The sequence below is a fragment of the Rhinolophus sinicus genome, linkage group LG10 (genome assembly GCF_036562045.2).
Source record: "Rhinolophus sinicus isolate RSC01 linkage group LG10, ASM3656204v1, whole genome shotgun sequence".
Classification (NCBI taxonomy): Eukaryota; Metazoa; Chordata; class Mammalia; order Chiroptera; family Rhinolophidae; genus Rhinolophus; species Rhinolophus sinicus.
The window spans coordinates 4,805,020-4,833,019 of NC_133759.1; the positions used below are offsets into that span (position 1 = coordinate 4,805,020).

At 55.8% G+C, this 28,000-nt stretch overlaps 1 protein-coding gene and 1 long non-coding RNA gene across 4 annotated transcripts; both read left to right on the forward strand.

The window, feature by feature from the left end:
- Nucleotides 1-14: 14 nt before the first annotated feature.
- On the forward strand, nt 15-3,297 carry LOC141567147 (uncharacterized). Its single transcript, XR_012489555.1, has 3 exons — nt 15-139; nt 2,696-2,730; nt 3,202-3,297. It is a non-coding gene; the product is annotated as an uncharacterized LOC141567147 (long non-coding RNA).
- An 8,307-nt stretch (nt 3,298-11,604) lies between these two features.
- LOC109459094 (twinfilin-2) lies at nt 11,605-27,985 on the forward strand. 3 transcript variants are annotated; one of them, XM_074312234.1, is made up of 9 exons: nt 11,605-11,900; nt 15,457-15,534; nt 17,795-17,973; nt 18,282-18,377; nt 18,580-18,684; nt 18,820-18,945; nt 19,670-19,820; nt 19,951-20,072; nt 24,747-27,932. In XM_074312234.1, exons 1-9 carry the CDS (start codon nt 11,876-11,878, stop codon nt 27,840-27,842), a joined length of 3,978 nt encoding a protein of 1,325 aa, XP_074168335.1. In that variant the 5' UTR covers nt 11,605-11,875; the 3' UTR covers nt 27,843-27,932. The 3 variants fall into 3 exon arrangements, with proteins under 3 accessions (XP_074168335.1, XP_019608852.2, XP_019608806.2); XM_019753293.2 differs by lacking the exon at nt 24,747-27,932 and adding an exon at nt 20,440-21,013 and having other exon boundaries at nt 11,727-11,900; XM_019753247.2 differs by lacking the exons at nt 11,605-11,900; nt 15,457-15,534; nt 17,795-17,973; ... (3 more) ...; nt 19,670-19,820; nt 19,951-20,072 and adding an exon at nt 23,792-23,917 and having other exon boundaries at nt 24,747-27,985.
- Nucleotides 27,986-28,000: the final 15 nt, after the last annotated feature.

A 28,000-nucleotide genomic window follows, 5' to 3' on the forward strand; every position in this document is an offset into this window, starting at 1 on the left:
CCTCCTCCCCACAGCAGCCTCCTTCCTCCCAGGACTGACTCATGCTCAGTTCTTGTTGCCATAAGTCTGTCTCAGTGCTGGAGCCAGTCCTGTGTGATCAGCAAGGCAGTTCGTTTCTCCAAGCCCCTCACAGGAGAAGGTGGGTAATGGCGCCGAGCAGTCCATCGGGGGTGGGGGAGCCGACACTGGTGCAGGGACAGCTTGGGCCGGCAGGGCTTCAGGGGTCTGCCTCTCCTTACTGCTCCCCAAATCGTGATGGGATCTTAATGAAGATTCTGCCCCAGCTTTGTGTCACAGGCAATCCCAATGAGCCTTTTTAAAAGCTGAACTGCAACAGCAAAGGAGAGAGCCCTGAGGTTGGCAGCCCCTTGCTGATGCTAACCCCAGGTCATCGTGAGGCACGGTGGCTGTGTGCGAAGTCCTGTGGGCTTGTAACCCTCAGCCCTGCCTTCCCTCTTCAAGAAGCTGAGCCCTGGTGGCGGGAGCAGGGCTACCGTGGTCAGCCATGGAGCCAGCGCACTGGAGCAGCCTGTGCTGACGCCGGTGGGGGGGGAGACTCTGGACCCACACTGCATGGGGTACAGTCCTAGCTCTGCCAATGACAAGCTCTGCACTAAGACACGAGTTGTACAATCTCTCCAGGCCTCAGTTTCCCCATCTGTTACATGGGATATTCATCTGTAGGGTGGGTTAATATGTGTAAAGTGCTTAAAACAGTGCCTAGCACACAGCAGGCGCTGTATTTCCTATAGTCATGGCCAAGATGGATGTGGTACCCAGGACAAGCCCCAGGGTCTTCAAGCAGGGACCCTGAGGAGAGGTGAGGACTTGGACAGCACAGAGAGGCCTGGATGTGCGGCCCCGGTCAGGGGTCTCACCTTCCATTTCCCCATTTGTAAAACCAGACATACTAGCACCTTAACACCCAGGGCTCTTGTGAGGGCAAAATGAGTGACATTTCATCAGCATGCTAGTGCCAGCTGCTGACATCTTTACACACACTGCTTCTCTCAACATTTCATCAGGGAAATGGGCCGTTCTCTCCATCTTGGGAACACAGAAAGTGAGGGCCTGTGCCCCAACACCACCCAGCTATTGTGGGCAGGTTCCAGGCACTGGTTCATGGCATGGACAGTGCCCTCATATGGGCATGTGCATTTGTGTGTGTGTGTGTCTTCAAACCTACCATGTCAAGCCTCACCAAAGTCCTGAGAGGTAAGCTCTAGGATTGCGTTTCTCCAGCTGAGGACACTGGACAGTGGGCAAGCCCAGCCCGGTCACAGCTGAACCACCTGGAACCCGTGACCTCAAGCTCTTCCAGTACTAGAGGAGTGTGGCTCTCGTCTCAGGATGGAGAGAAGGGGTCTTTGCTGCGGGGAACACCCTGGGCCATTCCCAGAGGAGTTGCTCAGCCCGAGCCTGAGACCCCAGGGCCTTTCCCACACCGCTGGAGGGAGGAGGTTGGCACCGCAGCCCTCCCAGAAGCCCCACTGTGGGCGCCCCTTTCCCCACAATCAGGATAGTCTCTGTGCCTGTGTGGGGTGTGAGACGGAGGCAGGGAGGCTGCACGGCCTCCACACACCAGGAAGCCCCTCTCAAAGAGCTTGGTTCTCCTCAAATGTCCCCCTTCCCAAAGCAGGGACTCCTTGTGTCCTGAGATACTTCGAGGAAAGCCCTGGGCCACAGGGCCGTCTTCAAGGGTGGGCTAAGCAAACTTGGAGAAAACTGCCTAATTATTTGAAAAACTTGACACCTGCTTAGCAAGAAGTCTCAGAAAGGGAGCAAAGTGCCAGCTACTGGTGTTAGAAAAGCCATCTGGGCCACCATAAATGGATTTTCTGAGTAAATGTGGACTTTTTAATAACACTGTAAATTACTCTTTTAAATACATCTATTGAAATCTAAAAACCTATCAGCATCTATTAAAAATATATTCAGGGGGCCGGCCTGGTGGCTCAGGCGGTTAGAGCTCCATGCTCCTAACTCCGAAGGCTGCCGGTTCGATTCCCACATGGGCCAGTGGGCTCTCAACCACAAGGTTGCCGGTTCAACTCCTCAAGTCCTGCAAGGGATGGTGGGCAGCGCCCCCTGCAACTAAGATTGAACACGGTACCTTGAGCTGAGCTCCAAGATGGCTCAGTTGGTTGGAGCACATTCTCTCAACCACAAGGTTGCCGGTTCGACTCCCACAAGGGATGGTGGGCTGTGCCCCCTGCAACTAGAAAACGGCAACTGGACCTGGAGCTGAGCTGCGCCCTCCACAACTAAGACTGAAAGGACAACTTGACTTGGAAAAAAGTCCTGGAAGTACGCAGTGTTCCCCAATAAAGTCCTGTTCCCCTTCCCCAATAAAATATTTAAATATATATGTGTGTGTGTGTGTATATATATATATATATATATATATATACACATATATATTCAAATAAGTTCTCTATTCCCTTCACAGAATTTTATACCGATTTAATATATTTCAATTCTTTGAAGTTTTATTGTCTACCAAATCAAATTGTGCCACAAAAATATATATAGTTTGACAAATAATATGGTTTAATAAATTTTCTGTGACCATAAGGCTCTAAGTATTAAAATTTTTATTAGTAGTATATAAACAGGATATATGTATATAGATAGATAGATAATTATTAAACAAAAAAGTAAAATTGTTGAATTTTTTTCTCTAATTGAATTGTAGGTCTGTGGATGAATACTACTTATTGCCAGGAAGAGGTGGGTTTCAATATCAATTATATTCCTATTTTTCATTTTTATAAATATGACCTCATTCATGAATGAGTGGTTGGTAATAGGAGTTTTGTTATAAATATTACATATACTAAATATCTATAGTTGTCTTAATTCTTTCAACTTCTGAGCAATATACCCAAAATTATAACATAATTTTTCATAAGAACTGATTGTTTTATAAACGTCTGTTACATTGTTTTGTACACCTAAAACTAATGGAAAAAAAAAGAAGTGAAAAAAACAAACTGATTTTTCAGAATCCATTTGCTGACAGATTACTAGGCTCTCTTTCAATTTTATTGCAAGCAGAGCTGGAACCTCTAACTTGCAGAAAAGATTTGTTATTCAGTTATTAGAGTCCTTTATTTTTGTAATTTCTAGAATGTATTCCAGAAAGGCCTTCTGATGTTTATCAAATGATTATTCATTTTGCCTGTTATTTTTTTATTTTAGAGACACGTTGTGTAACTTGAAATACTCAGAAAGTGCTGGGAATTTAAAAACTAATAACTTCAATGTATCTCTAATATTACATTTTTTAAAAAGTAAGTGCTTCATCTTGTCACCTTCCTCCTCCCTTCAATATCTTTGGGTCAAAAGCTTAGAGCTGTAGACTTAACTCACTCAATTTAGAGAATGTATCTACCATGTACATAAAACTGAATTAGAGAAGCTGGTCCTTGTCGTCAAGCTAGTCGGCCTTTTCAGGCTTACTGCTGATAGGAGAGGTGACTTCACTTTTCAGTCCTAATACCTGTGTTAATACCTGTCATCGTGGTCACCGCCATGTCCCTTCTGAATCCCAGGACGGAGAGATGCAGCTACCAGCTTGCTGTCGTTGGGGGCTGGAATGGAATGAGGCACTTCCGCCTGTGTCCTCACGGGGGCGCCACCTCTGCGTAGGGCATTGTTTGCCCGCTGCCGGGAAAGGAACAGGCAGGTCGTTCCTTGAAAAATATTTCATATCGACCCTTTGGTGCCCCAGACGTGTTGACATGCATGGGCTGTGCACCCCACGTAGCGGGGTTCTGGCTTTGTAAGAGCGAGCCCTCTGATAAAGTGACAGGGGGCGTTGTGGGGGGTGAGAACTGACGGATCACAGGTCAGGTCACATCTTAGGTAAAAGTACAAGTGCATGTTTTTACATTGTGCGGACTGATGTGCCCCTTGCGATGGCTTCGGTATGAAGGCCACTGTCAACCTTTCCAGGATTGACAGGAATCAGTCCAGGTTTTGGAGGGACCTCTTTAAGAAAATAATATAAAATTATGAATGCAATTTCAGAAGTGCAAAAGTGAATATGTATTTAGGATAAGAAAAGAAACCACATGGGCTGGCCCGGTGGCTCAGGCGGTTAGAGCTCCTTGCTCCTAACTCCGAAAGCTGCCAGTTCGATTCCCACATGGGCCAGTGGGCTCTCAACCACAAGGTTGACGGTTCTTCAACTCCTCCAGTCCCGCAAGGGATGGTGGGCTGCGCCCCCTGCAACTAGCAATGGCAACTGGACCCGGAGCTGAACAGCACCCTCCACAACTAAGACTGAAAGAACAACAACTTGACTTGGAAAAAAGGCCTGGAAGTACACACTGTTTCCCAATAAAGTCCTGTTCCCCTTCCGCAATTTAAAAAAAAAAAAATCACAGCAAATCACAAACATTAAAAAGCTGACAAATGCCCCAATAACACAAAATCCATAAAAATTACAATGTTTTAATTTAAGTGACCTGATTCACCTCTTGTTCCTACATTTTCTGGCTACCTACCCTTTGATTACTCTCTGTACTTATATAAATATGTGTAGATTTTGTGGCTCACATTTTATATGTCCCTTCGTTCCATAACACACTGTCAACCCTGTAGTTACAAAACCTCAGCTTCCTGGCAGCTAGACCAAAGAGGGAAAGTGGTTGGGTTCTTGGCCTCTTGTTGTCCAGCCAGGCCAAGCCTGTTTCTTCAATAGCAATAGAAGATAAGTGGGTATGAGCCAGAGGAGTTGATGTGCATTTATATAAGGGACATTCGACTATATTCCTGATTGTATTAAAAAAAGAAAAGAAAAAAAGACTACTAAGATACCAATAGCAGCATTCGCTTAGATTTTATGCCTGAAACATAGCAAGCTTTTCCCGTGCATTATCTCATGAACCCTTAGACTAAGCCAATGAGGGAGGTTCGGTCAGTACTTGTATTTTGCACATGAGGAAACAGGTTCAGAGAAGTGTAGCATCAGCCCCAGGTCACCCAGCCTGGAGGTGATGGAGCAGGATTTGAACACGGGATTGCCTGGCTGCAGCCCCAGATCTTAACCACGAGCTGTATCTTCCATGTGCCATGTGAGGCAGTTTCTTATAGTGGCTCTGTAAGTTAATTAATATTGAACAGTGGCTTATAGTCTTTTTTAAGGAGCTTATAAAATTTTTCAAATAAAATATTATGTAGTGGTTGAATTAAAAAACAACAACCGATAGCTTTGGTGAAGTCGGGGTGGAAACGGGCACCCTGTGTACTGGGCATATCCCACCCCAAACTGCTCCCCACCCCAGCCAGGCCTGTTGTACACAACCTCGGGGTCCCCTGGAGACCCCTGAGATAGCCCCCCCCCCTGCTTTCTTCACTAGTAGGGTGGCTTTTATTTTGTCGGGTTTTAATGTGTCTGTGGTCTATTTCTCCCCCAAATTGGCCTCAGCCACAGCCACCACCAATCTTGGCTGCCTGTCTTTCCTCAGTAGGAAGGTTTTTCAAAGTTTTAAGGCATGATTTGAATTAGCAAAACAATTTACTGAGCAATGTGTATGCACGGTTTGGGGGCATGAGCAACAGGGAGACACGGAAGCATGCATTCTGCCACTGAAGTGCCCAAGGGAAAACTGGCTTATCCTCCATTTACACAAAGGCAGTATGCTGTCAGAAATGCAGACACTCAAGACTCAGCTACTTACCAGTGAAATGCAAAAAAGAAAAGAAAGAAAGAGAGAGAGAGAGAGAGAGAGAGAGAGAGAGAGAGAGAGAGAGAGAGAAAGAAAGAAAGAAAGAAAGAAAGAGAAAGAAAGAAAGAAAGAAAGAAAGAAAGAAAGAAAGAAAGAAAGAAAGAAAGAAAGAAAGAAAGAAAGAAAGAAAGAAAGAAAGAAAGAAAGAAAGAAAGAAAGAAAGAAATCGCAACCCATGAGTTTGGCCAAAACTATAGTAAATATGAAGCACTGGTAAGGATGTGAGTAACAAGACACAGCAATGCAGCTGGTGGGGATGCAAACGTGCAAAACCCCTTTGGGGGACAGTTTGGCTGTACCCCGCAAAGGAGAATGTGCACACGCCCTGTGACTCGGCAGCCTGTGCCCTGCACCACTCGGGGCTGCTGTGCAGTCATGCGATGGGGTGGTCCAGCCAGTCCTACTCCCAAGCAAGTCATTTTGAGCAGGAGTCCAGAAAACATCGGACTGTGGTCCAAATCCGGCCTGCTGTCTGTTTTTGTTTTGTTTTGGCAAAGTTTTGTTGCAGCCCAGTCATGTTCGTTTGGTCCCATGTGGTCATGGTTGCTTTCCTGATACAAGGGCAGAGTTGAACAGTTGCGAGAGAGGCTGAACAGTGTAAGCCCCAAATATTTCCTATCTGACCACGTGTGTAAAACGTTTGCTGACCTCTGCTCTAGGGGATCCCTTGCACGTGGGGACCAGTTGACATTGGAGGCTGTTTATAGCAGCATTGTTTGCCAAAGTGACAAACTGGAAAACTACCCAAATGATACTTTTTTACTCTATACCGTCCACATGTTTAAAGGTGCTACAGTGTCCTGCACAATAAACGAATGTTAACCTTGTATGTGAAACCAGTTTCCCAAATCGTGAAATGTAAGTCATAATTTAGTTTGTTCCGATACAGTGAAAAAATTGGCAAAATGGCGATCAAAACAGGAGAAAATAAAACTGTGCACCACCTGGAGGAGAAATCTAACCAATATTTGGGGCCCCCTCCAACGCCTTCGGTCCTGTTATACCCTTGCCAGCCTTAGTCTTCTTTTGCCTTTACATGGACACGGAGTCATCAGTGGTGGACAGCCCGTGTGCAAATGGGCATCCAGGAGGGAAAGTCAGGAGCAGGGCCCCACTTCAAAGTTGGTACTTGGAGACAACACACTGGTACCCACACAATGCCAGAGCAACTCACTGGAACACTGAATGTCAGAGTGTCCCCTCATTCAGACTTACCTGGGTGACTGAGGAGCGCAGAGGAAAAATAAAACTTTTCATAGAGCCAAGGGAAGGCTCCCAAGTACGGCCTCGGGTTTTCTGATGCACTTTCAAGACCCATCCACTCTGGGGAGTATTTGAGATCTTGCTCCCCGGTATATGTCATCAGTCTGGCTCATATACACTCATAAAAACTCAAACAAAAAAAGAACCATCCACCCTGAAATTGGGCCATTTTCCACCAATGGGCTTCAAAATTTCCTGTGCGATTCCGGTCCTGTAAACTGTTGTACTTGCTGTTTGTGTCCACAAGAGACCGCTATTGCTTCACTTTTTCTAATGGTGCCCTTGAAAAAATTACAGTTCGAACAACCAGTGGCCCAGAAAAAAAGTGTAGGTGTGTGTTCCACCCAGTATGCAAAAAAAAAAAAAAGTAATTTCATGGCCCTTTGGAATCTCATGTCGAACTCGGCGTGTGTTGCTCATTGAAATGAGAGACGGTGACAATGACAATAATGACATTGGGCGTATCTGTAGGGTCATCCCCCAAGTTCAAGTTCTTTTTTAAAAAAAAGATTTATTGGGGAATATTGGGGAACAGCGTGTTTCTCCAGGGCCCATCAGCTCCAAGTCATTGTCCTTCAATCTAGTTGTGGAGGGCGCAGCTCAGCCCCAAGTCCAGGGGCCGGTTTCAATCCTTAGTTGCAGGGGGCACAGCCCACCATCCCATGTGGGAATTGAACATTGGGACTCACACAACCTTGTTGTTAAGAGCTCGTGCTCTAACCTGCTGAGCCATCCAGCCACCGCCCCAAGTTCAAGTTCTTTTGTGTATACTTTTCAGTTAAAATTCACAAGGTCATCAGTGCATCTTGTTGTTGCTTTCCAGAGAATAAATCTAGGGAAATGTCATGGGTTGTGCAGTTAGGTGGTGATATTTCTGGACAGGGGGTGAGAAAGGGGAAGTGTAGACATCTTCCGTGGATGTGAAACAGGCCTTCTTCCGTGTTCCCGTGGGTGGTTCTAATTTTCACCCGGCGAAGGCGCTGTCAGCTTGATGTGAAATTGGGTAGATAGGGTAGGCATGTGGTTGTAGAGAAAGCTGGGGAGGGTGTTTCTGGGCCCCCACAGAGCAGTGCGCCACTGGGAGTTTCCTGATCACAGCTTCCTGAGGCTCCCCTGCCTCGCAGCTTCTCACTGTGAGCTTCCACTCTGGGTGTGAGAAGCTCCGGTCCCCGTGGAGCCTCACCTTCTGCTAGTTACTGCCCTACCTTCGGTTTGTTCCCTGAGTTGGCAGAGGGAAGGCAAGCAGTGTCTGGAGCCAACACTGTGGGTCTAAATCTGGACTCTGCTCCTTATTAGCCGGGGGAGTGAGTAAACCTGAGTCTCAGTTGCCTCATCTGTAAGATGTGGCTAATTCTACCCATCTCGTAGGGTTTTGTGGGGATTCAAGCAGTTGTACGTAAGGCACCCGGAGCGCAGTGTGTGGGTCTGCTAAGTAAATCCTCCTGCCATTTCCCCCTCCCTCAACCTTAGATCAGCTGCCTTGGCTTGTCGGCCCGGTTCTGAGAGAACTCACAGAGTACGTGTCAGGGATCGAATTATATTCTGGTACAAGCCCGTGGTCCTTACATTTAAGTAAGTGTCTGTGGGGACAGAGCCAGGCGTGCAGTTTCCAGGTGCTCAGCCTCACGTGGAAAGGTGCTGGCTCAGGTAGTAAATGGCCATCAACTGTGATTGCATGGCCATCAGCTGTGGCTAGTTGGCCGTCAGCTGTAACCAGTGAGCCATTGGCCACTAATATAACTGCCGTGGCTACACTAGCAGCAAATGGGGGGCTAGCAAGGGCAGATTGTGGATTGCGGATTACAGGGAGGCGGATTGCGGATTATTGTGGATTGTAGATGTCCTTGACTGCAGGAAAGCTCCATTCTCAAAATGTGCTTCCCAAAGCTCAGCAGCACTGGGAACTGATTCCAAATGCACACTTACAGGCTGACCCAGGATTTAGTGAAAGGGAAACTCTGGGGGTAGGGCCTTCAGTCCAGGCTTTCACCCGCCCCAGGGAATTCTGCAGTTGAAGCCTAAGAGGTGGGGCTTGTTCTCCACACTCCCCAGGGGGCCGGCCCTGAGCCTCCATCCCTCACTTATTCTCACCCTAACATGCCCATCACCTAAATTGTATGTTGTGTATGGTGGAGAGGCAGACTTGGTGTTTCTGATTCATTCGCTCTTTTATTGAACAAATACTCAACAGCTCTCACTACCAGGCCTGCTTCTGGGTCCTGGGGGTATAGTGATAAGATTGTGCTTTTGCAGAGATAAATACATTTCCGGTGTGATGTCAAGACATGGTAAGGGCAAAGCAGGGTGCCAGGGTCGAGTGTTGGGTGGGAGGGACTGGAGAGGGAAAGCGGTCTATTTGTTTTTTCTTGGATGATGGGGAGGACATGCCCAGATGGCACGGTGCTCTCCCTCCCTCTTCCCCCGGCCACCCTCAAAGAAGCACATGTGACCAGAGAGACCTTTTTCCTTTTCTCAATGAAATAGTTACATTGAATTCATAGCATGAATGATGTTCACTGTCTCAAATTATAGTTGTTCCAGGGTGCTGGTAGGATTTTCTCTTTCTAACCCAAAGCATATGCCGATAGATGGCAACTTCTTAGGGCAACGCTTTCTCATTTCTCTGAATTACAGAAAAATCAGTTGTTCTGAGGCCAACTTACATTGCATGTGGTTTTTGCACATCCATCAATTTCAAAATAGATTTCAACGAGGAAAGTAAAATTCTCTCAGCCCAGACATCCAAATGATTTGGTTTAAATAATATGCAAAACAGGGGTAGAGGTGAGAGGGAACTGCCAGGCTCTGCCAGTTGTGTGCTGCCAGCTGGGGAGGCAGGGTGCATTTTCTCCAGCCAGAACAGGCCGGCCAGGTCACCATCCTGACAGCCTGTGAAGGGGGTGGGGGCTCTGGAAAGCAATCTGCACTGACCAGTCCTTAGATTGGGAATCTGTCCAAGTAACTTGAGTCTGTTTTTGTATTTTGGCTATTTGGAGAGGTTTGGGTTCTGGCACCACTATCACTGTTGTTATCATCCACCTAGGACAGTGTTTCTTAACTTTTATTATATTATTGCCCCCTAAGAACCTTTTTAGACTTTTTTTCTAATCCTCCCCAACCCCTCACCGTGAAATTTTACTACCATAGATATACTACATACCTGCTTATGTACTGTATGTATATCTGTGCTTTGTACATAAAAATTATTTTATTGTCTGGCCTCTAAGAGCCATGTTTGCCCTTTCAGTGAAATTGTCCCCATTAAGAATGCATGACGTATGCTTGTTCTGTAGGCACCGGGCACTCTTCTGAGTGCTTGCTTATATTAGCTAATTTAGTTCTCATAGTGACTGTGTAAGGTATCCCCATTTCAGAGTTGGGGAGACTGCAGTTAAGGTGGTCACAGTTCATCCAGTGACAGACATTTTTACAGGGAACATACCTTTATTGTTTTTAATTAATCTGTTTTCTTGGCTCTTACAGTTCTGTGGCACTGCCAAGTACCTGTGGCAATGGCCAGGTCTAATTGCTGATGGAACCAGTGGCTCCATGTTGCTGGCCCCATCTGGGTTGTGGCAGGGCTGAGAGTTGGAGGCGGCGGACCTACCTATGAGCGGTTCTTCCAAGGTCAGGATGCAGGGCCACACAGGGTGTTTATGTTCCACTGTGAGTGCCGGGGTGGACGTGGTGAGCACACTACACAGGAAGATGAACAAGAAAACCCTTCCATGATGCTATGTGTGCTGGGTACTCAGGAGAGGAAGAACCCAGGGCGTGGGGACACAGAGAAGGGCTCAGGGCAGCCTGATCAGGGTGGAATGTGGGACAGTGAGCAAGGAGCTCAAGCCAGGGCCAGATACCAGGCAGGCCACATGCTCCCTCATCAACTCTGTCACCCCAAATCCAGAAGATGCCTCCTTCCCAATCTTCCCAGCCCAAGTCCTGGAACAGGGTCTGACTGGACAGACGGAGGTCCTGTACTCATCATCCCTGACACAATCAAGTGGCCTGTTGGAAACATTATGTTGACAGGCGAACCAGGGAGAGGCTGATGTCAGCGCACGCCAGGCTGCGGGGTGTGGATCCAGTTCCTTACGAGCTGGGCCGAGCCTGACCCTCACTAAGCTCTGGCCCTCCTTCAACCTCCAGGGCTTTGCACATGCACTGCCCTCTTCTCAGAAAACTGTTCCCTCCGCTCTACCAGGCTGACCTCCAGTCTCCACTCAAATTTCGCCTCCTCCCAGCGGCCCCTCACACTCCGCTGGCCGCCCGCCTGGTAGGTCAGTCTGGGCTCCCAGCATCAGGGCGGGGCCGCCTCGATGGTTGCCAGTGTCCCGCAAGAGGCGCTCAGGAAACGTCCCGGGGCCAGAGACACCGCACAAACACACGTACGCACATCCACACGCAGAACCCTACGCGGCCAAGGAGCGGGTCCGCGCGGATCCCACCCACCTGCTTGCAGACCCACCTGGCAGGGGGCGTGCACACACTCGGACCCGCCCCAGCCACAGACCACTCGGATCCGGGCACACAGACACACAGCAGCGGTCGCCCACGCACGCTCGGCCACACGCAAACTGCCCTTCTCAGCCACACACGCGCAGGCGCGTGGACAAGCCGGCCAGTTCCCCGCTAGACGCCCACCCGGAAAAAGGCGCACACTACGCGCACGCGCGGCCCCGAGTCCCCGCCCCCTCCCGGCCGCGCCCGTGGGGGCGGGGCGCGCTGGGGGCGGGTCCTGCGACACCGCCCGGGAAGCTGCGCGAGGCTGGGCGGCCCCCGCCACATCCTCCTCCTCCTTCAGGTCCAAGCCGGCGGAGCCGGGCCAGGGCCGAGCCGAGGGCTCCGAGGGCGCGGGCGGAGCGGGGCACGGAGCCATGGCGCACCAGACGGGCATCCACGGTGAGGGCGGATGGAGGGCGGGCAGGGGGTAGAGGGTCACCGCCTGCGGCTGCGCCCCCTCCCCAGCTCGGTCCCTGTCTCCTCCCTGGCACCAGCCCGGGGGAGCTTCCTGTTCTCTTTTTGCAGCTGCAGGTCGCCTGGGGTGGGCACATCTGGGTGGGGGACGGACTTACCGTGCATCGTCGGGAATAGGTGTACATATGCGTACACAGCTGGGGCGGAAGTATCCGTGTGCCCATCTAGGGTGGATGTGCCTATGTGACCATCTATGGATTTTTGTGCCTTCTGGGGGTGGGTGTACCCGGATGCGCACATCTGGGGGAGTGTGCACGCATGTGCACTTGTCTGTTCAATCCGGTGTTTGCTCATCTCGATACACACGCACTAGTAGCTGATTGAATGGACACGGTAACATGGAACCATCTTTAGACATCAGTGTTTCTGACTGCACACGTCTGTGGGTGTCTGTGTGCACAATGTGGGTGCATCTCCGTGTGCATTTGTTACCATGGGTGCATGTACTGGACGTGCATGTTTGTATGGGTTTGTGTCTGTTTGAGGAGAGGGCCCTGACCTTTGGCTCCCCTGCCTCACCCCCCCTCCCCCACCCACACACACTCATGCAAGCTAGGCTGGGGAAAATCTGGGACAGGACCTCCAAAGTGGGATGGGGAAGAGTTGCCAGTCTGACCTTGACCTCAGATCTCCCTCCCATTTTCCACTCTGATCTTCTGAGTCTGTCTCAGCCAAGGTAGGATGGTTCCAGCTCCAGGCTGGGCACAGAGAAGAGGGTCCAAATGTGAGGTCTGTGGAGATCATCCTGGCTCTAAAGCCTCCCAGCCAGCTCCCCACCCCACACGATTCTCTAAATCAGAGCACCACCCCCTTTCCCCCAAGGGCCCAGAGTTTGTTTCCTCCTTAGAAAGGCTGGGAGAGAAGTAGTGGCTGGGAGCCAGATGTCCTGACCATACCTGGGTCTCAGTGTCCCCCTCCACTGGCCTGGGAGGGCTGCCTGGCCTGTGCAGAAGGCCCAGGCTGCTCGCCCAGGGAACCTTGTGGTTTGGCCATCAGCCACTCCTCACACCACACCAGGATCCCCACCGTGGGCCACCACCATCGGACGCGCCACCACCATCGACCGCCCTGACCGCCCTGACCACCTGGATCTTGGCTTGTGGTTGTGGACACTTGCTGGCTGGACAGCCCTGAGAGGATTTCCCTGGGGGGTTTGCACCCCACAGGACCAGAAAAACATGGGCCTGGGTCAGGATCAGCCTCTCTGCAGGTGGTGCTGGAAAGGCTGTTTCATGACTCAGCCCCACAGGAAGGAACAGTCACCCGCTGGACCTGCCCCTTCCTTCCCCTTTGTCTGGTCATTGCTGCTGCTTCCAACTGGGAGGGGATCAGAAGTTAGGGCTTCTCCTCCGTGCTCCAGGCCAACAGGTCCAGTGGTCAGGCACCTGCCTCACTCTCATTTCCCATATGGTGAGACAGGTCTGCCTAGGGCATCACCGGGGACTGGGCCCACCTCCAGCCTGTAAGCAGCCCATGCCTTCTCATTTCTGCCCTGGGCACCCAGGTGCCAACCCTGTCCTGGCCATAAGTGTGAATCTGCTGACCTCAGAGCAGGGCAGGGGAGGGACCTGTAACCCGAGGCTCACAGGGTGGTGGGTAGGCAAGGCAGCTGGGGCGGGGCAGGCGACATGAATCTTTGATGATAGAAGCTCAGGTGTCCCAGACCTGGCCTCTGGATTATTGATGGTGGCTGAGGAGGCATGGTGCGGGGGGGTGAAGGGGAGGGCTTGTCTCTTCCCCTTCTGGAGTGTCACTGCCCCGGTAATACTAGAATGGGCGTGTCAGCATCTCTGGGGGAGCTTCTTGGCCTTACCCCCCAGAATGGTCTGAGCAGGTGGAAGGGGCAGCTCGGCACCGCTGGCCCTTCTGTCATTACAGTAACAGTATGTTCTTCGTGGAGACCCCATTACCCAGCCCTTTTCCTGTTTACTCCTGACCACAGCCCTCTGCAGCTTGGCAGTGTGAGCTGCACATTATAGATGAGTTTCAGGTTCACTGAGGCAGGGGTGTCACACAGCTCCGGAAAGGTGGAGTCCCAGAAGCCAGGTGCCCATCAGGACCTGCCTGGGCTCTGCAGGTTGATAGTGGGGCCCTGTCTCCATGCCATGTTGCTCTGAGCCCCAAGGACCTGCAGACTCAGCTGGGACCCTGCCCACCCAGCTGTCTTGGAGGATGGTACAGAGCCAAAGGTGTCAGGCTCAGGGTCGCCCCACGTGAGGGGCATCTCATGACCAGAGTTTGTTTTCCTAAAGCCCCCCCAACCCGAGCTGCTCAGGCTGGGCCCTATAAATATTCTCTGACCTCAGCTCTTCAGCTGTGTTCCTGCAGAATTCTCCTGACCCCTGGGCAGCCTCAAGGTCATGCTGGCCAGCCGTGTGAACACAGAGACCTACGTTGGGTCCTTCCCCACTTGGACCTTGGTTTCTCTGTCTGAACCACAGTGGTCTGTGACTTCCTGTGGGTCCCTCGTGCTGACCATGACCCTTACCTCTGCAACTGGGTCCTTGGTTAGCTGTCACGTTCCAGCTCTGTGGTCCAAGGACCAAGACAGGATCTGTTTTGGGGAGTTCCTGAGAGTCATTCCTCCTCCAGGAAGCCTTCCCGACTGCCTAGGTATTGGGAGCTTGTTGTCCCCTGACAGGGCTGTGCCCGGGCTGGGCTTGCCCCTCAGGGCCTCTCAGGGTTAGGCAGCCTGGCTGGTGGCCTGGAGCTAAGCATGCGTGCACGTGTGTCAGTGCATGCCTATGTGTTTCTGTGTATACTTTGTACATCCTTTGACTGCAGACATGTCTTTGCAACGCCCTGCATTTGCCTGTCTGTGTGTGTGTTAGCATCCTGGGTAGTGTGTCCAGGGTGTGCATGTCTCACTGCGTGTGTCCATTTGTTACACCAGCTGAGCGTGTGCTCATGGACGAGGGTGTTTGCATTCATACTGCTTGCTCTGTCACCTATACGTGTTGACGCGTTACATTCACACATGCAAGGCTGGGTATGTACCTGTTTGTTGGCACATGCAACAACGCTCAGTGTATGTGAGTGTTATGTGTGTGCACACGGGTGTGTTAATGGGCATAGTGGTCAGTGCTCGTCGGGGGCATTTGTTCATGTGTTTCTGTCTGTGGTTATGACAGTGCAGAGTGGTCCCAGGCCAGCCCGGCGATGGGCCTTCCTGGGGCCATTCACTCTGGTTGGCCTGGCATGTCCCGGAGCCCGCCCCATCCTCAGATGGGCTGTCCCATCTCTGCTGCCCTGTCACCAGAGCTACCCCAGCCAGCAGGCCACCCGCCTGCCACCTCTGCTGGCTAAATTTGGGAGCTTGTGTTCAGCGGCCATCTCAGGTTCCCAGTCACATGGGGGCCGTATTTAACCCAGCTCGCAGCTTAGCCACTAGACCCCACAGGCTGGGCAGGCCCCGAACGTTTCCCTGCCCACCCTGCCCGCTCTGCCTGCTCACCCCCCACCATGTTTCTTGTTCTTATAGCCACGGAGGAGCTGAAGGAATTCTTTGCCAAGGCACGGGCTGGCTCTGTCCGGCTCATCAAAGTCGTCATTGAGGACGGTGAGTGTCCACTACAAGCAAGAGCGTAAGCTGGGTGCTGCACCCAGCTGCTTCTCTGGAAGGCGGGGGACATTGGCCTCCACACCCCTCAGGACCTCAGTTTCCCCATTTGAAAGTGGGAGGTGCCTTGTAGAAAGCCTGATCATTACCCCTGTTACAGAGAATGGGAAATGGAAGCTTGGGGGATCGCAAGGAGAGCCGGCCGGAGGTGTGGGAAGGCGGAGTGGGGCCAGGCACTGCCCCATGCGATTAGTGCCGCTCACCTCCATCTGTGGTTGGCAGGCCTAGGCTGGCTTGGCCACTGGCCAGGGGAGTGCTAAGGAGAAGCTGGGACCCTGCCCTTGGGAAGTGCCCCCACCATGGGACAAAGGCTGCTGTCCAGCTCTCTTTGAGAGCAAGATGGGTGAATTCAGGCGTGGCTGGCCTGGGCCTGGACCTTGGGGACCTGGGGCTTATGCAGGGGGAAGGGCAGAAGGTGGCGGTGGTGGGAGCGCTTGAGCTGACGCCTGAAGGGGGAGGGCTTGAGGAGGGAGAGGATTAGATTGAGGCTTGGTGGGGAGGGGGGGGCGGGGCGGGGCAGAGGACGCCTCCCCCTCTCCTCTGTGCTGAGGGGCTGTCCCTGGAGGAGTACAGACCCTGGGACTGAGGGTAAGTGGGGCCCCTCACAGCTCCTTGGTTGCCTTGCAGGAGTGGGCCCTTCAGGGGGCTCCCCGAATGGGCTTGTGCCCAGGTGACTTTTCACACATTGAATTGGCTCAAAGCAGGGTCTTCCCAGACCCAGAATTCACTCCAGGCCTTAGGGCCAGAGCTGTGCTGGGCCTTGTCCAGAGTCCCCAAATTTCAGATGCCCTCAGAGGCTGGGTTGGGGTCATTGTGGTGAGTCATGAGTGAAGGCTTCGTGGGGTGGCAGGCCCCTGGAGAGACAGACTCTGCCTCTCGTCCTCAGCCCCCCCCCCCCCCCGGACACGACGTCCCTGCAGACACTGAGCAGGACTCTAGGTGAGCTCTCTTGTGTCAGTCCTGCTTACGGTTGTTGGGACAGCTGGAGTGCCCGGAAGGTCCAGGTCCCCTGACGGGCAGCCACTGCCCATCTCCAACTGAGTGTGGACCAGCTCCTAATTTCTTTAGAGAAGTCATGAATTCCACTTCCTGTGTTGAACTTTCCAGTTTGAAAATGATGGCAACAAATTAAACAATGTCGACAGTGCTATGGAGCAGACCCAGCCTGTGACTGCTGGTGTCTAACCCTGATCCCGTCTGAGTCCTGGGAGGGTAGGTGAGGAGGCAGAGGCCTGCAGAGAGGTGGCTGGGCTGCGGGGCCTGGCGTGTGGGGGCCCCGTGCCCCCATCAGGAGGGCCTGGTGGTCAGGTGCCGGGACCCCCTGACGAGGGGGTGATTGTCCCTCTGCCCCAGTTCTTCCTCCAGCTTGGACCTGTGCACAACTGGGATGCTGTTTGGTGCCCAGCTAAGGCCCATGGGCTGATGGGTCAAGTGTAGCCACTGCTGCAGGCATGGTGGTGGCGGGCCTGAGGACTTGTCTGCTTTTGTTACTTAAAATCAAAGGGGGGAAGGAGACCACAGCTGGTGGGTGGCAGCAGGATCCCTACTGATGCAGTGTTTGGTGGGAGCCCGTCTCCCTCTTTCCCACATACGTTTGCTTCTGCAGGTCCCCATGGCCTGAGGCTGTGACACCCCCACCTCTTTCAGAACATTTGTTCTAAGCAAGCTGTGCTAGAGGTTCTGCTGGAACCCCAGGCTGAGGGGGCGGGTAGCAGGAGGTGGCACAGTGGGGCTGTGCGCTGAGCAGCCGTGCCGGTGGGGGGGGGCCTGAGCGAGCCTCCATGTGTGGGTGTCAGTGAGGAGGTGCATTGTTGGTGGCTGTGGGAACACATCTGTGTGTCTTGTGTGGTTGTGTGTCAGGTCATCTGTGGGCACGTTCTCGCAACTGTTTCTGTGCATATGCGAAGGGAGCAGCCTCTAGTTGGCAGCTTTGTGCCTTCATTCATTCATTCATTCACTCATCCATTCACTTGCTCACTCATTCATTCATTCACTTATTCATTTATTCACTCATTCATTCATTCATTCATTCATTCCCTCACTCACTCACTTGCTCACTGATCCAGTCACACAGCCTCGTCCTTCAGGGACTTGGGGGCTCCCCGGGAAGGTTGGGTAGGGTGGCCAGCAGGTCTGAGCCACATCCAGAGGTGGGTGTAGGACATGGCTCTTCCTTGGCTCACCCGACCTCTGCCCCCAGAGCAGCTCGTGCTGGGTGCCTCGCGGGAGCCGGTGGGCAGCTGGGACCAGGACTATGACAGGGCCGTGCTGCCACTGCTGGATGCCCAGCAGCCCTGCTACCTGCTGTACCGCCTGGACTCCAAGAATGCCCAGGGCTTTGAGTGGCTCTTCCTCGCCTGGTCGCCTGATAATTCCCCCGTGAGTCCTAGGGCCCCCTGCCCAGTCCCCAGATCAGGGGAAGGGGACGCCGAGTCTGAGCGAGATGACAGGGCTCTCCCTGGGAAGTCTGAGGGGTGAGAGACATCAAGTCCAGTTCCAGAGAGTCTGAGACGGGACAAGGCCCTGGGGTGCCTGAAGCCCTCCTGGCCACATCAGCCTGGCTCTGGGAGGGAGAGGTTGGGCTGGGCGAGGGCGCCCCCTTCTGTCCGAGCGCCCCCCTCCTTGCTGTGTGCTCTGTGGGCCCCCACCCAGAGAGACTCCTCACGGCTTGGCCCCGGGCCCTACAGGTGCGGCTGAAGATGCTGTACGCAGCCACACGGGCCACGGTGAAGAAGGAGTTTGGGGGCGGCCACGTCAAGGACGAGCTCTTCGGAACTGTGAAGGTAGCGCCCCAGGCCAGGACCCCCTGGGCCGGACTCACGGGCCCACAGAGGGTGGGACACGACTCAGGGTCACGGAGCAAGCGGGCACCAGGCTTTGGGATGAGTGGGGAGGGCTGGGAGAGTGAGGGGCTGCAAGCCGGAGCGCTCAGGGCTCTGGCAGCCCACCCCGAAGTGCCCACTGACGCCTCTGCGTCCCCGCCAGGACGACCTCTCCTTTGCCGGGTACGAGAAGCACCTGTCGTCCTGCGCAGCGCCCGCCCCGCTGACCTCGGCCGAGAGGGAGCTGCAGCAAATCCGCATCAACGAGGTGGGTCTGCCCGACAGGCTGTGCCGATGTCCGCCTGGGCCCTCGCGGGCACGTCAGGCCCAGAGGGCTGAGCCTGTGCTCCCTGGGTGGTGGGTGGACCAGGTGAGGGCCTCGCTCACTGTCCACCTGCCCCAGGTGAAGACAGAGATCAGTGTGGAGAGCAAGCACCAGACGCTGCAGGGCCTCGCCTTCCCCCTGCAGCCCGAGGCCCAGCGGGCACTTCAGCAGCTCAAGCAGAAGTTGGTCAACTACATCCAGCTGGTGGGTGTGCTCCCCCCCCCGGCACCCCCAGGGCCGCGTTGTGCTCCTGCCTGCTCATACACACACCCCCGCCTGCTCACTGCAGCTCACCTGTGTACTGGTGGGAACACACTGCCCACCCTGCCCTCGCCCCATTTCAGGTGCAGCTGCCCTGTATCGTGAACGCACTCTGCTCTCCTGCCCTGCCCTGCTCATAGGCAGGGCCCCCTATGACTCCCTCATTCTGCCCTCCACACTGCATACACATACTCACCCCTGGGTTCACACTGCCCCTCAGCCCTGAGCCCCCTCCTGTCCCAGGCCCCCTCTGCAGCTCCCCTGACCACCCCTTTGCCCAAGAAGGGCCCTCTGCCCCAGTGGTCCAGGCTGCCCCCCTTTCAAGCAGAATGGCCCTTCCTTTGCAAGACATACTCCCCTAGAGGCCTCGCTTCTGAGGATGGGCCGGCCCAATGTGGTGCCTCTGAGGTCCAGGCCCTTCCCACTGTCCTGTCCACCACCCTTGGTGGGACTGCCTCGTCCAGCAGAGCTTTCAAAGGGGCAGATAGGGCGGGCCCAGGAGTGGCCTCACCCCGTGGTGGGTGGCTGCTGGGGAGGGATGTCCTGGCAAAGGGGTCACAAGCAGGCTCCTGCCTGCCAGCCCACCCACCTCGGGGAATTCTTGTGCGGTGGATGGGCCTGTGCCCTCCCTTGTGGGGTACCCTCACGTGTCCCTGTCCCTTGGCAGAAGCTGGACCTGGAGCGGGAGACGATAGAGCTGGTGCACACGGAGCCCACAGACGTGGCTCAGTTGCCCTCGCGGGTGCCCCGAGAAGCCGCCCGCTACCACTTCTTCCTCTACAAGCACACACACGAGGGCGACCCCCTCGAGTCTGTGGGTGAGTGGCTGCAACAGGGCCCCCACGCACACCCGTGGCTGGGCAGGAGCCGGCCAGCCTCAGTGGTGGGCCAGCAGTGGGGTGGGGAGCAGGTCCCCAGGCCCGCCTCTCACTGCCCCGTCCCCACCAGTGTTCATCTACTCAATGCCGGGCTACAAGTGCAGCATCAAGGAGCGCATGCTCTACTCCAGCTGTAAGAGCCGCCTCCTCGACTCTGTGGAGCAGGACTTCCAGCTGGAGATCTCCAAGAAGGTGGGCGCCCCTTCCCCAGGGCTGTCACCCCTTCCACTGGGGCACTGGAGTCCCGAGACACTGGCAGAGCAGGGGTCACTGTTGCCTGGTGGATTGATGGTGAACCTGAGACCCAAGGGGTAGCATGCATTGTCCGAGGCTGCCCCGCTGACGGGGCCAAGACAAGCCCTAGCCCTGGCGCTCGGGTCTGGAAGACAGTTAGGGGTGAGCAGCGTGTTCAGGGCAGCAGGCCCCAGGCTCTGCGTTCCTGGTGGTGGCATTCCAGGGGGGGATCTGGCAGGAGACCCCAGGCTGCGGTGTGAGAGAGCAAGGTGGTGCATGCCTGGGCCCCCCACCGGTGGGGTGACCACTGCCTGGCCCCACGCAGATTGAGATCGACGATGGGGCGGAGCTGACGGCCGAGTTCCTGTACGACGAGGTGCACCCCAAGCAACATGCCTTCAAGCAGGCCTTCGCCAAGCCTAAGGGCCCCGGAGGCAAGCGGGGCCACAAGCGCCTCATCCGTGGCCCCGGCGAGAATGGGGACGACAGCTAGGAGGTGGGGCCTGCGCCACGCGGCTGCCTCACTGCTCGTCACCTCCCTCCTTCCCAGCCTGGGCTTCAGGGCAGTTGCCTCCTGTGAGGCAGGAGGGCTGGTGACTGAATACTCCTGCAGCTTCTGAGGGCCACTGGGCTGGCATTTGTGACCCTCAGCCATAGCTCTCCCTGCCTCTCATCTGTGTGCCCAGGGTGTCTGGGGACCCTGCCTGGCTGTCTCAAGGGGCTGGATGGGCGGCCTGGCATGCACCTGGCCCCCAAGGGCGCTGAGACTAGTGCCCCAGCATAGCCCAGAAGCCTTTGGCCACAAGGGGGTGGGGTCAGTCGGGGATGGGGCACGGGTCACTGCAACACAAGATGGTTGGATGCTGTATTTTTTAAAGAATAAAATATTTTTAAATCAACACCTGAGTCTGGCCTGAGGAGCCACCTCTAGCACTGGGCACTGGGGGGGGCCCTGCACGTAGCTGCCTGTTCCTAATTCAGGAGGGCCTGTCGGCCTGCTGGATGTAGCCCCAGATCCCCTGGCTACCGGTGTCTGGGCGAGTCCGTGCCCGTGTGTGTGAGGGCACAGCCTCAGGCAGGTCCCCGAGAGGCGCCCCCCCCACCCCCGTGCCATGAGGATCTGGGTGTGCTAGTTTCCTATGTCTGCTGTAACTAAGTTCCCCAAACTCTGGCTCTAAACAACACAGAGTTGTGCTCTTACAGTTCTTATGTCTGAAATGAGTTTTACGGGGCGAAAACCAAGGCACTGGCAGGGCGGGTTCCTTCTGGAGGCCCGGGGGCTGAATCCGTTTCCTGGCCTTTCCAGCAGTCAGAGGCCCTCTGACTCCTGGCTCCTGTCCGCTTCCTCCATCTTCAAAGCCACATGTATAGCATGTTCTAATTCTGATTCTACTTCCTCTGCTCCCGTGGTCACAGGGCCTTCTGTTGTCACATCTCCCTCTGCTTGTCTTGTCAGGACACCTGTGGCTGTAGTTACCTCCCCTCTCCCTGGTAATGTGGGACACTCGCTTCTCGAAATCCTTAGTTCTGCCTGCAAAGCAGCCGCTTTCACAGTGTAAGAGACGACATTCCCAGGTGTGGGGGTTAGCAGGTGGGTCTCCTTGGCGGCCTCTCGCGGCCTGCCACACTGCGGAAGCTCTGCCATTAGTTTTCCGGGCCTCTGTGGGGCTGAGGCGCGGCGGGTGTGTCGTGTCCGTGTGTGCGTGTGTGCGTGTGTGCGTGTGCAGACTTCTCTGTCGACTTCCCAGCCCCCTCGGTACCTGCGCTCCTGATCCCTAGGCCGGCGGGGTGGCTGCTGGGAAGGTGGGGACGACCTGGGTCTCGGGTCCCAGCCACTCTGGGAGAGTCTCCCCCAGTGCTGGAACCCAGCAGGAGCCTGAGCGTGTCTATGCCTCTGATAAGTGGGTGGACGGCCCCTCCCATCCCAGGCAGCAGGTGTGCAGGAGTGGGGACATACGGGATCTATGGGGTTCGGCTGCTAAGTGGGCACTGTCCTTTCTCTCGTGAGCGTGTCCTGGGCTTGGACTCAAGTCAGTGGCCCATCCTTGGGGCTTTTCTCAGGCTCTACAGCCCCTAGAATTGTAGGGAGGAGAGCTTACCCAGAGAAGGGGGGCTGTCCTTGCCCACCCCAAACACAGGTTCCCAAGTGAGCAGGAGACCACGCCTTCACCCCCAGCCTGCTCGACCCCCTGCGCCTGTGAGCCAGCTGGATGCCTGGCAGCGTGGAGCCTGCCTGCCATGATACCCACCCAGATGTCCAGCCCTGCCTCCTCCCCTCAGATGCCCTATTCCTCCATCCAACCATCACTCAAAGACACTATGTGCCTGCCCAGGGCTGAGCACTTACAGGCAGAGCCATGGATACAGCAAATATTGAGCACCGACTATGTGCAGAGTGCTGTGCTGGGCCCTGGGGATACAGACAGAAAAGATCCTTGCCCTCAAGAAACTGACATTCCAGCAGGGCAATCATACAATATAGGACCAACCATGAAAAAATCAATGATACGGTGTATTAGCAGGTAAAAACTGTTATGACAAAAACAGCAGAAAAGGGGCTCAGGAATGTCAGACCTGTGGTGGGAGGTTTATAAGAAGGCCAGGGAAGGCCTCGTTGAGAGGGTGACATGTAAGCAAAGATATAAAAGAGGCGATGGAGACACCACGAGAATCTCTGAAAGAAGAGCTTCCAGGCAGAGTGAAATGTACATTCAAAGGCCCTGGGGCACAGCAGATGTTTTCAAGCCACAGCAAGGAGACCAATGTGGCTGGAGACTGGTCAGGGAGGCAATGGGAGCACAGATGCCATTGGACCTTGTTGGCTATTATGTGGACTGTGTTTTTGACTCTAAGAAGGGCCATGGAGGTGTCTGAGCAGAGGGACCTAATGTGACTTGGGAGCCAAACGTGAATAGGCTGTGGGGCGTGAGAACAAAAGCAGGGCAACCCATGAGGAGGTGGCCACTGCTTTGGTCTAGACAAGAGGTGATGGCGGTTCAGACCAGGCTGGTGGATGTGAAGCTGGTGGGCGATGGGCAGATTTTGGACAGAGTCTGAAGGTGCAGACAACGGGACTTCCTGAGCGTCCTGGGTCACCCTGAGGCTTTGGGCCTGAGAAGCACGGGAGGAGCCAACTGGGCAGGATAAGCCAAGGTCTCAGTTGGCCCAACATGTGGTCTGTGCCCTGGCCAGGCACCAGACGCACTGGAAATGCAGAAGGGGAGGCCCTGCTCCTAGAGGAAGTGGCAGGCTGTGGTAGAAGCAGGTGCAGTTGGGGTGAGGCCAAATGCTGCCCCAGCTTCGGCTACGCCAGACCCCCCAGAGCCCTGGGGACAGGGCCATAGGGCCAGGAAGGGGCAGCTGTGGGAGCCATCAGCTCCCTATGGAGCAGAGGCTGAGGGGACCTAGGCATGAGGGTGAAAGGGGTGGCCCTGGCATGGGTGTCAGCATGCCCTCAAGGTCTGGCACCGCTCCTAATTCCATTCTCTCACTGAGCTTAGACTGGGCTCCGGGCCTTCTTCCCAGAGGACAGGTGTGAGGCCCAGGAGTGACGCATTATGAGGACAGGCTGTGGGCCAAAGGGGGGCGGTGAAAGAGGAAGGAGCCACGGGGCTGACTGCCTTCTGACTATGCAAATGACCTATGACTCATTGGGCACCCCCCCTCCAGGCCTGGGCAAATGGGGGATGGGGCTACTAGGTGGTTGTGAAATTCTCACTTCCTCTGCTTTCTGAGCTTCGCAGCCGTGGAGAGACGGGAGCACCAAGAAAGATCGTCTGGAGAAGCCCTCACTCCCTGTCATGGTAGGACAGTAGCCCTCAGCCCCCCAGAGAAGCAGACAGCGTGGGGAGCAGTGGGAGAGAGGTGGGCTTGGAGGCTGCAGACAATAGTGAAAGGGGCTGTCACCCACATGGCCCTGGGGACACTCTCTGAACCGTGGAGACACCAGGGCAGAAGCCCTTCTTTGAGCATGTGGCCCAAACCCATTGCAGGGATGAGGAGGCTGAGGCCGACGGCTGCGCTCTTTGGTGGTGCTGGGGCCACAGGCATGGAGGGCGTCCAGCCTGAGCCTGGTCTGACCCTTTGCTGCCCACCCCTCCCTCCAACCCATTCTGACCCACAGCAGGGCAAGTGCTCTTGAGCTGAGTGTTGTGGGCAGAGGGGGAAAGAGCTGGGCAGTGCCCACCCTAGCCGGGGCCCTGGTGGTACCCAGCCTGGACCCCAGCCAGGGACCCTCATTCCAAAGGGAGAGGGGAGGGAATGGGGAGAGGGTGGTGGAGGGAAAGGGGCCAAACGCCAAGTGGCCTCTGAGGCAGGAGAGGGGAAGGCAGGCGAGACCCTGATGGGCCTGGTGACCACCTGCCTGGCTCTCTTGTCCAACCAGGGTTTAGTATAATGAGTGAAAGCTCTAGGTCATGAGCCAGGAATTCAGATCTCAGCACCAGTCCTCAGTCAAAGGCGGGTCTGAGACCCAAACCCAGGCTCCCCATGAGCCTTGGAGGTGGGATGGGGGCTGGGCAGACAGGCAGGAGTCTCCCTGGGGAGGGCTTGGTGGGGGACTCCGTGAAGCCAGGCGAAGCCAGGCGTGCAAGGTGGAGTTAGGGCCGCACACTCACCAGCCCACCCCCGCAGGGCCCCTGCCGCGGTGCCCTGCTCCCCCGCTCTCTCCTGGTGCAGGCCACCATGCTGGCCGCGGCCCTGGCCCAGGGCACCCTGCCTGCCTTCCTGCCCTGTGAGCTTCAGGCCCCCGGCCAGGTCAACTGCGAATGGCTGTTCTTGAAGTCTGTGCCCCACTTCTCAGCGACTGCACCCCGTGGCAATATCACCAGCCTGTCCCTGCGCTCCAATCGCATCCACCATTTGCACAACTCTGACTTTGCCCACCTGTCCAGCCTGCAGCATCTCGACCTCAAGTGGAACTGCCCGCCGAGCACCCTCAGCGCCATGCACTGGCACTGCCACATGACCATCGAGCCCCACACCTTTCTGGCTGTGCCCACCCTGAAGGTGCTGAACCTGAGCTACAATAACATCACGGCCGTGCCCGCCCTGCCCAGCTCCCTCACCTACTTGTCCCTGAGCCATACCAGCATCCTGGAGCTGGATCCTACGACCTTCCAGGGCCTGCACGCCCTGAGACACCTGTACCTGGATGGCAACTGCTACTATAAGAACCCCTGCGGCCGGGTCCCGCAAGTGGCCCCGGGCGCCCTCCTTGGCCTGGGCAACCTCACCCACCTGTCACTCAAGTACAACAACCTTACGGTGGTGCCCCGCAGCCTGCCCCCCAGCCTGGAGAACCTGCTGTTGTCCTACAACCGCATCGTGTCCCTGGGGCCCGAGGACCTGGCCAATCTCACAGCCCTGCGTGTGCTTGATGTGGGGGGGAACTGCCGCCGCTGCGACCATGCCCGCAACCCCTGCATCGAGTGCCCGAGGGGCTTCCCGAAGCTGCATCGAGATACCTTCAGCCACCTGACCCACCTGGAAGGCCTGGTGCTGAAGGACAGTTCTCTGTACCACCTGGACATCAGCTGGTTCCGGGGCCTGGGCAACCTCTCGGTGCTGGACCTGAGCGAGAACTTTCTGTATGACTGTATCACCTGGACCACCGCCTTCAGGAGCCTGACCCAGCTGCGCAAACTCAACCTGTCCTTCAACTACCACAAGGGGGTGTCCTACGCCCACCTGTCGCTGGCACCCTCCTTCGGGAACCTGCACGCCCTGCAGGAGCTGAACATGAACGGTATCTTCTTCCGCTCGCTCAACGAGGACACGCTCCAGTCACTGACGGGCCTGCCTGAGCTCCAAAACCTGAGTCTCCAGATGAACTTCATCAACCAGGCCCAGCTCAGCATCTTCGGGGCATTCCCCAGGCTGTGCCATGTGGACCTGTCCAATAACCGCATCAGCGGGGCCCCAGCGGGGCGGGCGGCCGCCACTGGGGAGACCGATGCTGGGAAGGTGGGCGGGCTGCCATCCAGGCGCCTTGCTGCCGCCTCCCTGGATGCCCCCAGCTCTGATGACTTCATGCCAAACTGCAAGACCCCCAAGTTCACCTTGGACCTGTCTCGGAACAACCTGATGACAATCCGGCCACAGATGTTCACCGGGCTCTCGCGCCTCCAGTGCCTGCGTCTGAGTCACAACAGCATCTCGCAGGCAGTCAATGGCTCAGAGTTCGTGCCACTGACCAGCCTGCAGGTGCTGGACCTCTCCCACAACAAGCTGGACCTGTACCACGGGCGCTCATTCACGGAGCTGCCGCAGCTGCAGGCCCTGGACCTCAGCTACAACAGCCAGCCCTTCAGCATGCAGGGCGTGGGCCACAACCTCAGCTTCGTGGCCCAACTGCCCTCCCTGCGCTACCTCAGCCTGGCACACAATGCCATCCACAGCCGTGTGTCCCAGAAGCTCTGCAGCACCTCATTGCGGGCCCTGGACTTCAGCGGCAATGACCTGAACCGCATGTGGAACGAGGGGGACCTCTACCTCCACTTCTTCCAAGATCTGAGAAACCTGGTCCGCCTGGACCTGTCCCAGAACCACCTGCATGCCCTCCTGCCACACAGTCTAGACAAACTCCCCAAGGGCCTGCAAATGCTGCGTCTCCGTGACAATTACCTGGCCTTTTTCAACTGGAGCAGCCTGACCCTCCTGCCCAAGCTGGAAGTCCTGGATTTGGCAGGAAACCTGCTGAAGGCCCTGACCAACGGCAGCCTCCCTGTTGGCACCAGGCTGCAGAGGCTGGACCTCAGTGGCAACAGTATCAGCTTTGTGGCCTCTGGCTTCTTTGCTCAGGCCAAGAAGCTGCGAGAGCTCAACCTCAGCGCCAATGCCCTCAAGACGGTGGAGCCCTCTTGGTTTGGCGCCCAAGTGGCCACCCTGAAAGTCCTAGATGTGAGCGCCAACCCTCTGCACTGCGCCTGTGGGGAGGCTTTCGTGGACTTCCTGCTGGAGGTACAGGCCGCCGTGCCTGGGCTGTCCAGCCAGGTCAAGTGTGGCAGTCCAGGCCAGCTCCTGGGCCGCAGCATCTTCGCACAGGACCTGCGCCTCTGTCTGGACGAGGCCCTCTCCTGGGTCTGTTTCAGCGTCTCGCTGGTGGCTGTGGCCCTGGGCCTGGCAGTGCCCATGCTGCACCACCTCTGCGGCTGGGACCTCTGGTACTGCTTCCACCTGGGCCTGGCCTGGCTGCCCCGCTGGGGACACCGGCGGGGTGCAGACGCCCTGACCTATGATGCCTTCGTGGTCTTCAACAAGGAGCAGGGCGCGGTGGCCGACTGGGTGTACAACGAGCTGCGCGTGCAGCTGGAGGAGCGACGTGGGCGCCGGGCACTCCGCCTGTGTCTGGAGGAGCGGGATTGGCTACCTGGCAAGACGCTCATCGAGAACCTGTGGGACTCAGTCTACAGCAGCCGCAAGACGCTGTTTGTGCTGGCCCACACGGACCGGGTCAGCGGCCTCTTGCGTGCCAGCTTCCTGCTGGCCCAACAGCGCCTGCTGGAGGACCGAAAGGACGTCGTGGTGCTAGTAATCCTGAGCCCCGACGCCCACCGCTCCCGCTACGTGCGGCTGCGCCAGCGCCTCTGCCGCCAGAGCGTCCTCCTCTGGCCCCACCAGCCCAGCGGCCAGGGCAGCTTCTGGGCCCAGCTGGGCACCGCCCTGACCAGGGACAACCACCATTTCTATAACCAGAACTTCTGCCGCGGCCCCACGACGGCTGAATAGCACGCTCCGGCCGCCCAGCACACACCCCCTTCCCCGACCCCACCCCCACCCCGACCACGCCCCTCTGCCTGGGCTGCCCCAACCCGTCTCGGCACCCCCACTCTGCATATAGCAGGCACTCAATAAATGCTACCTGCAGACCCCGTGGCTACCCCTGA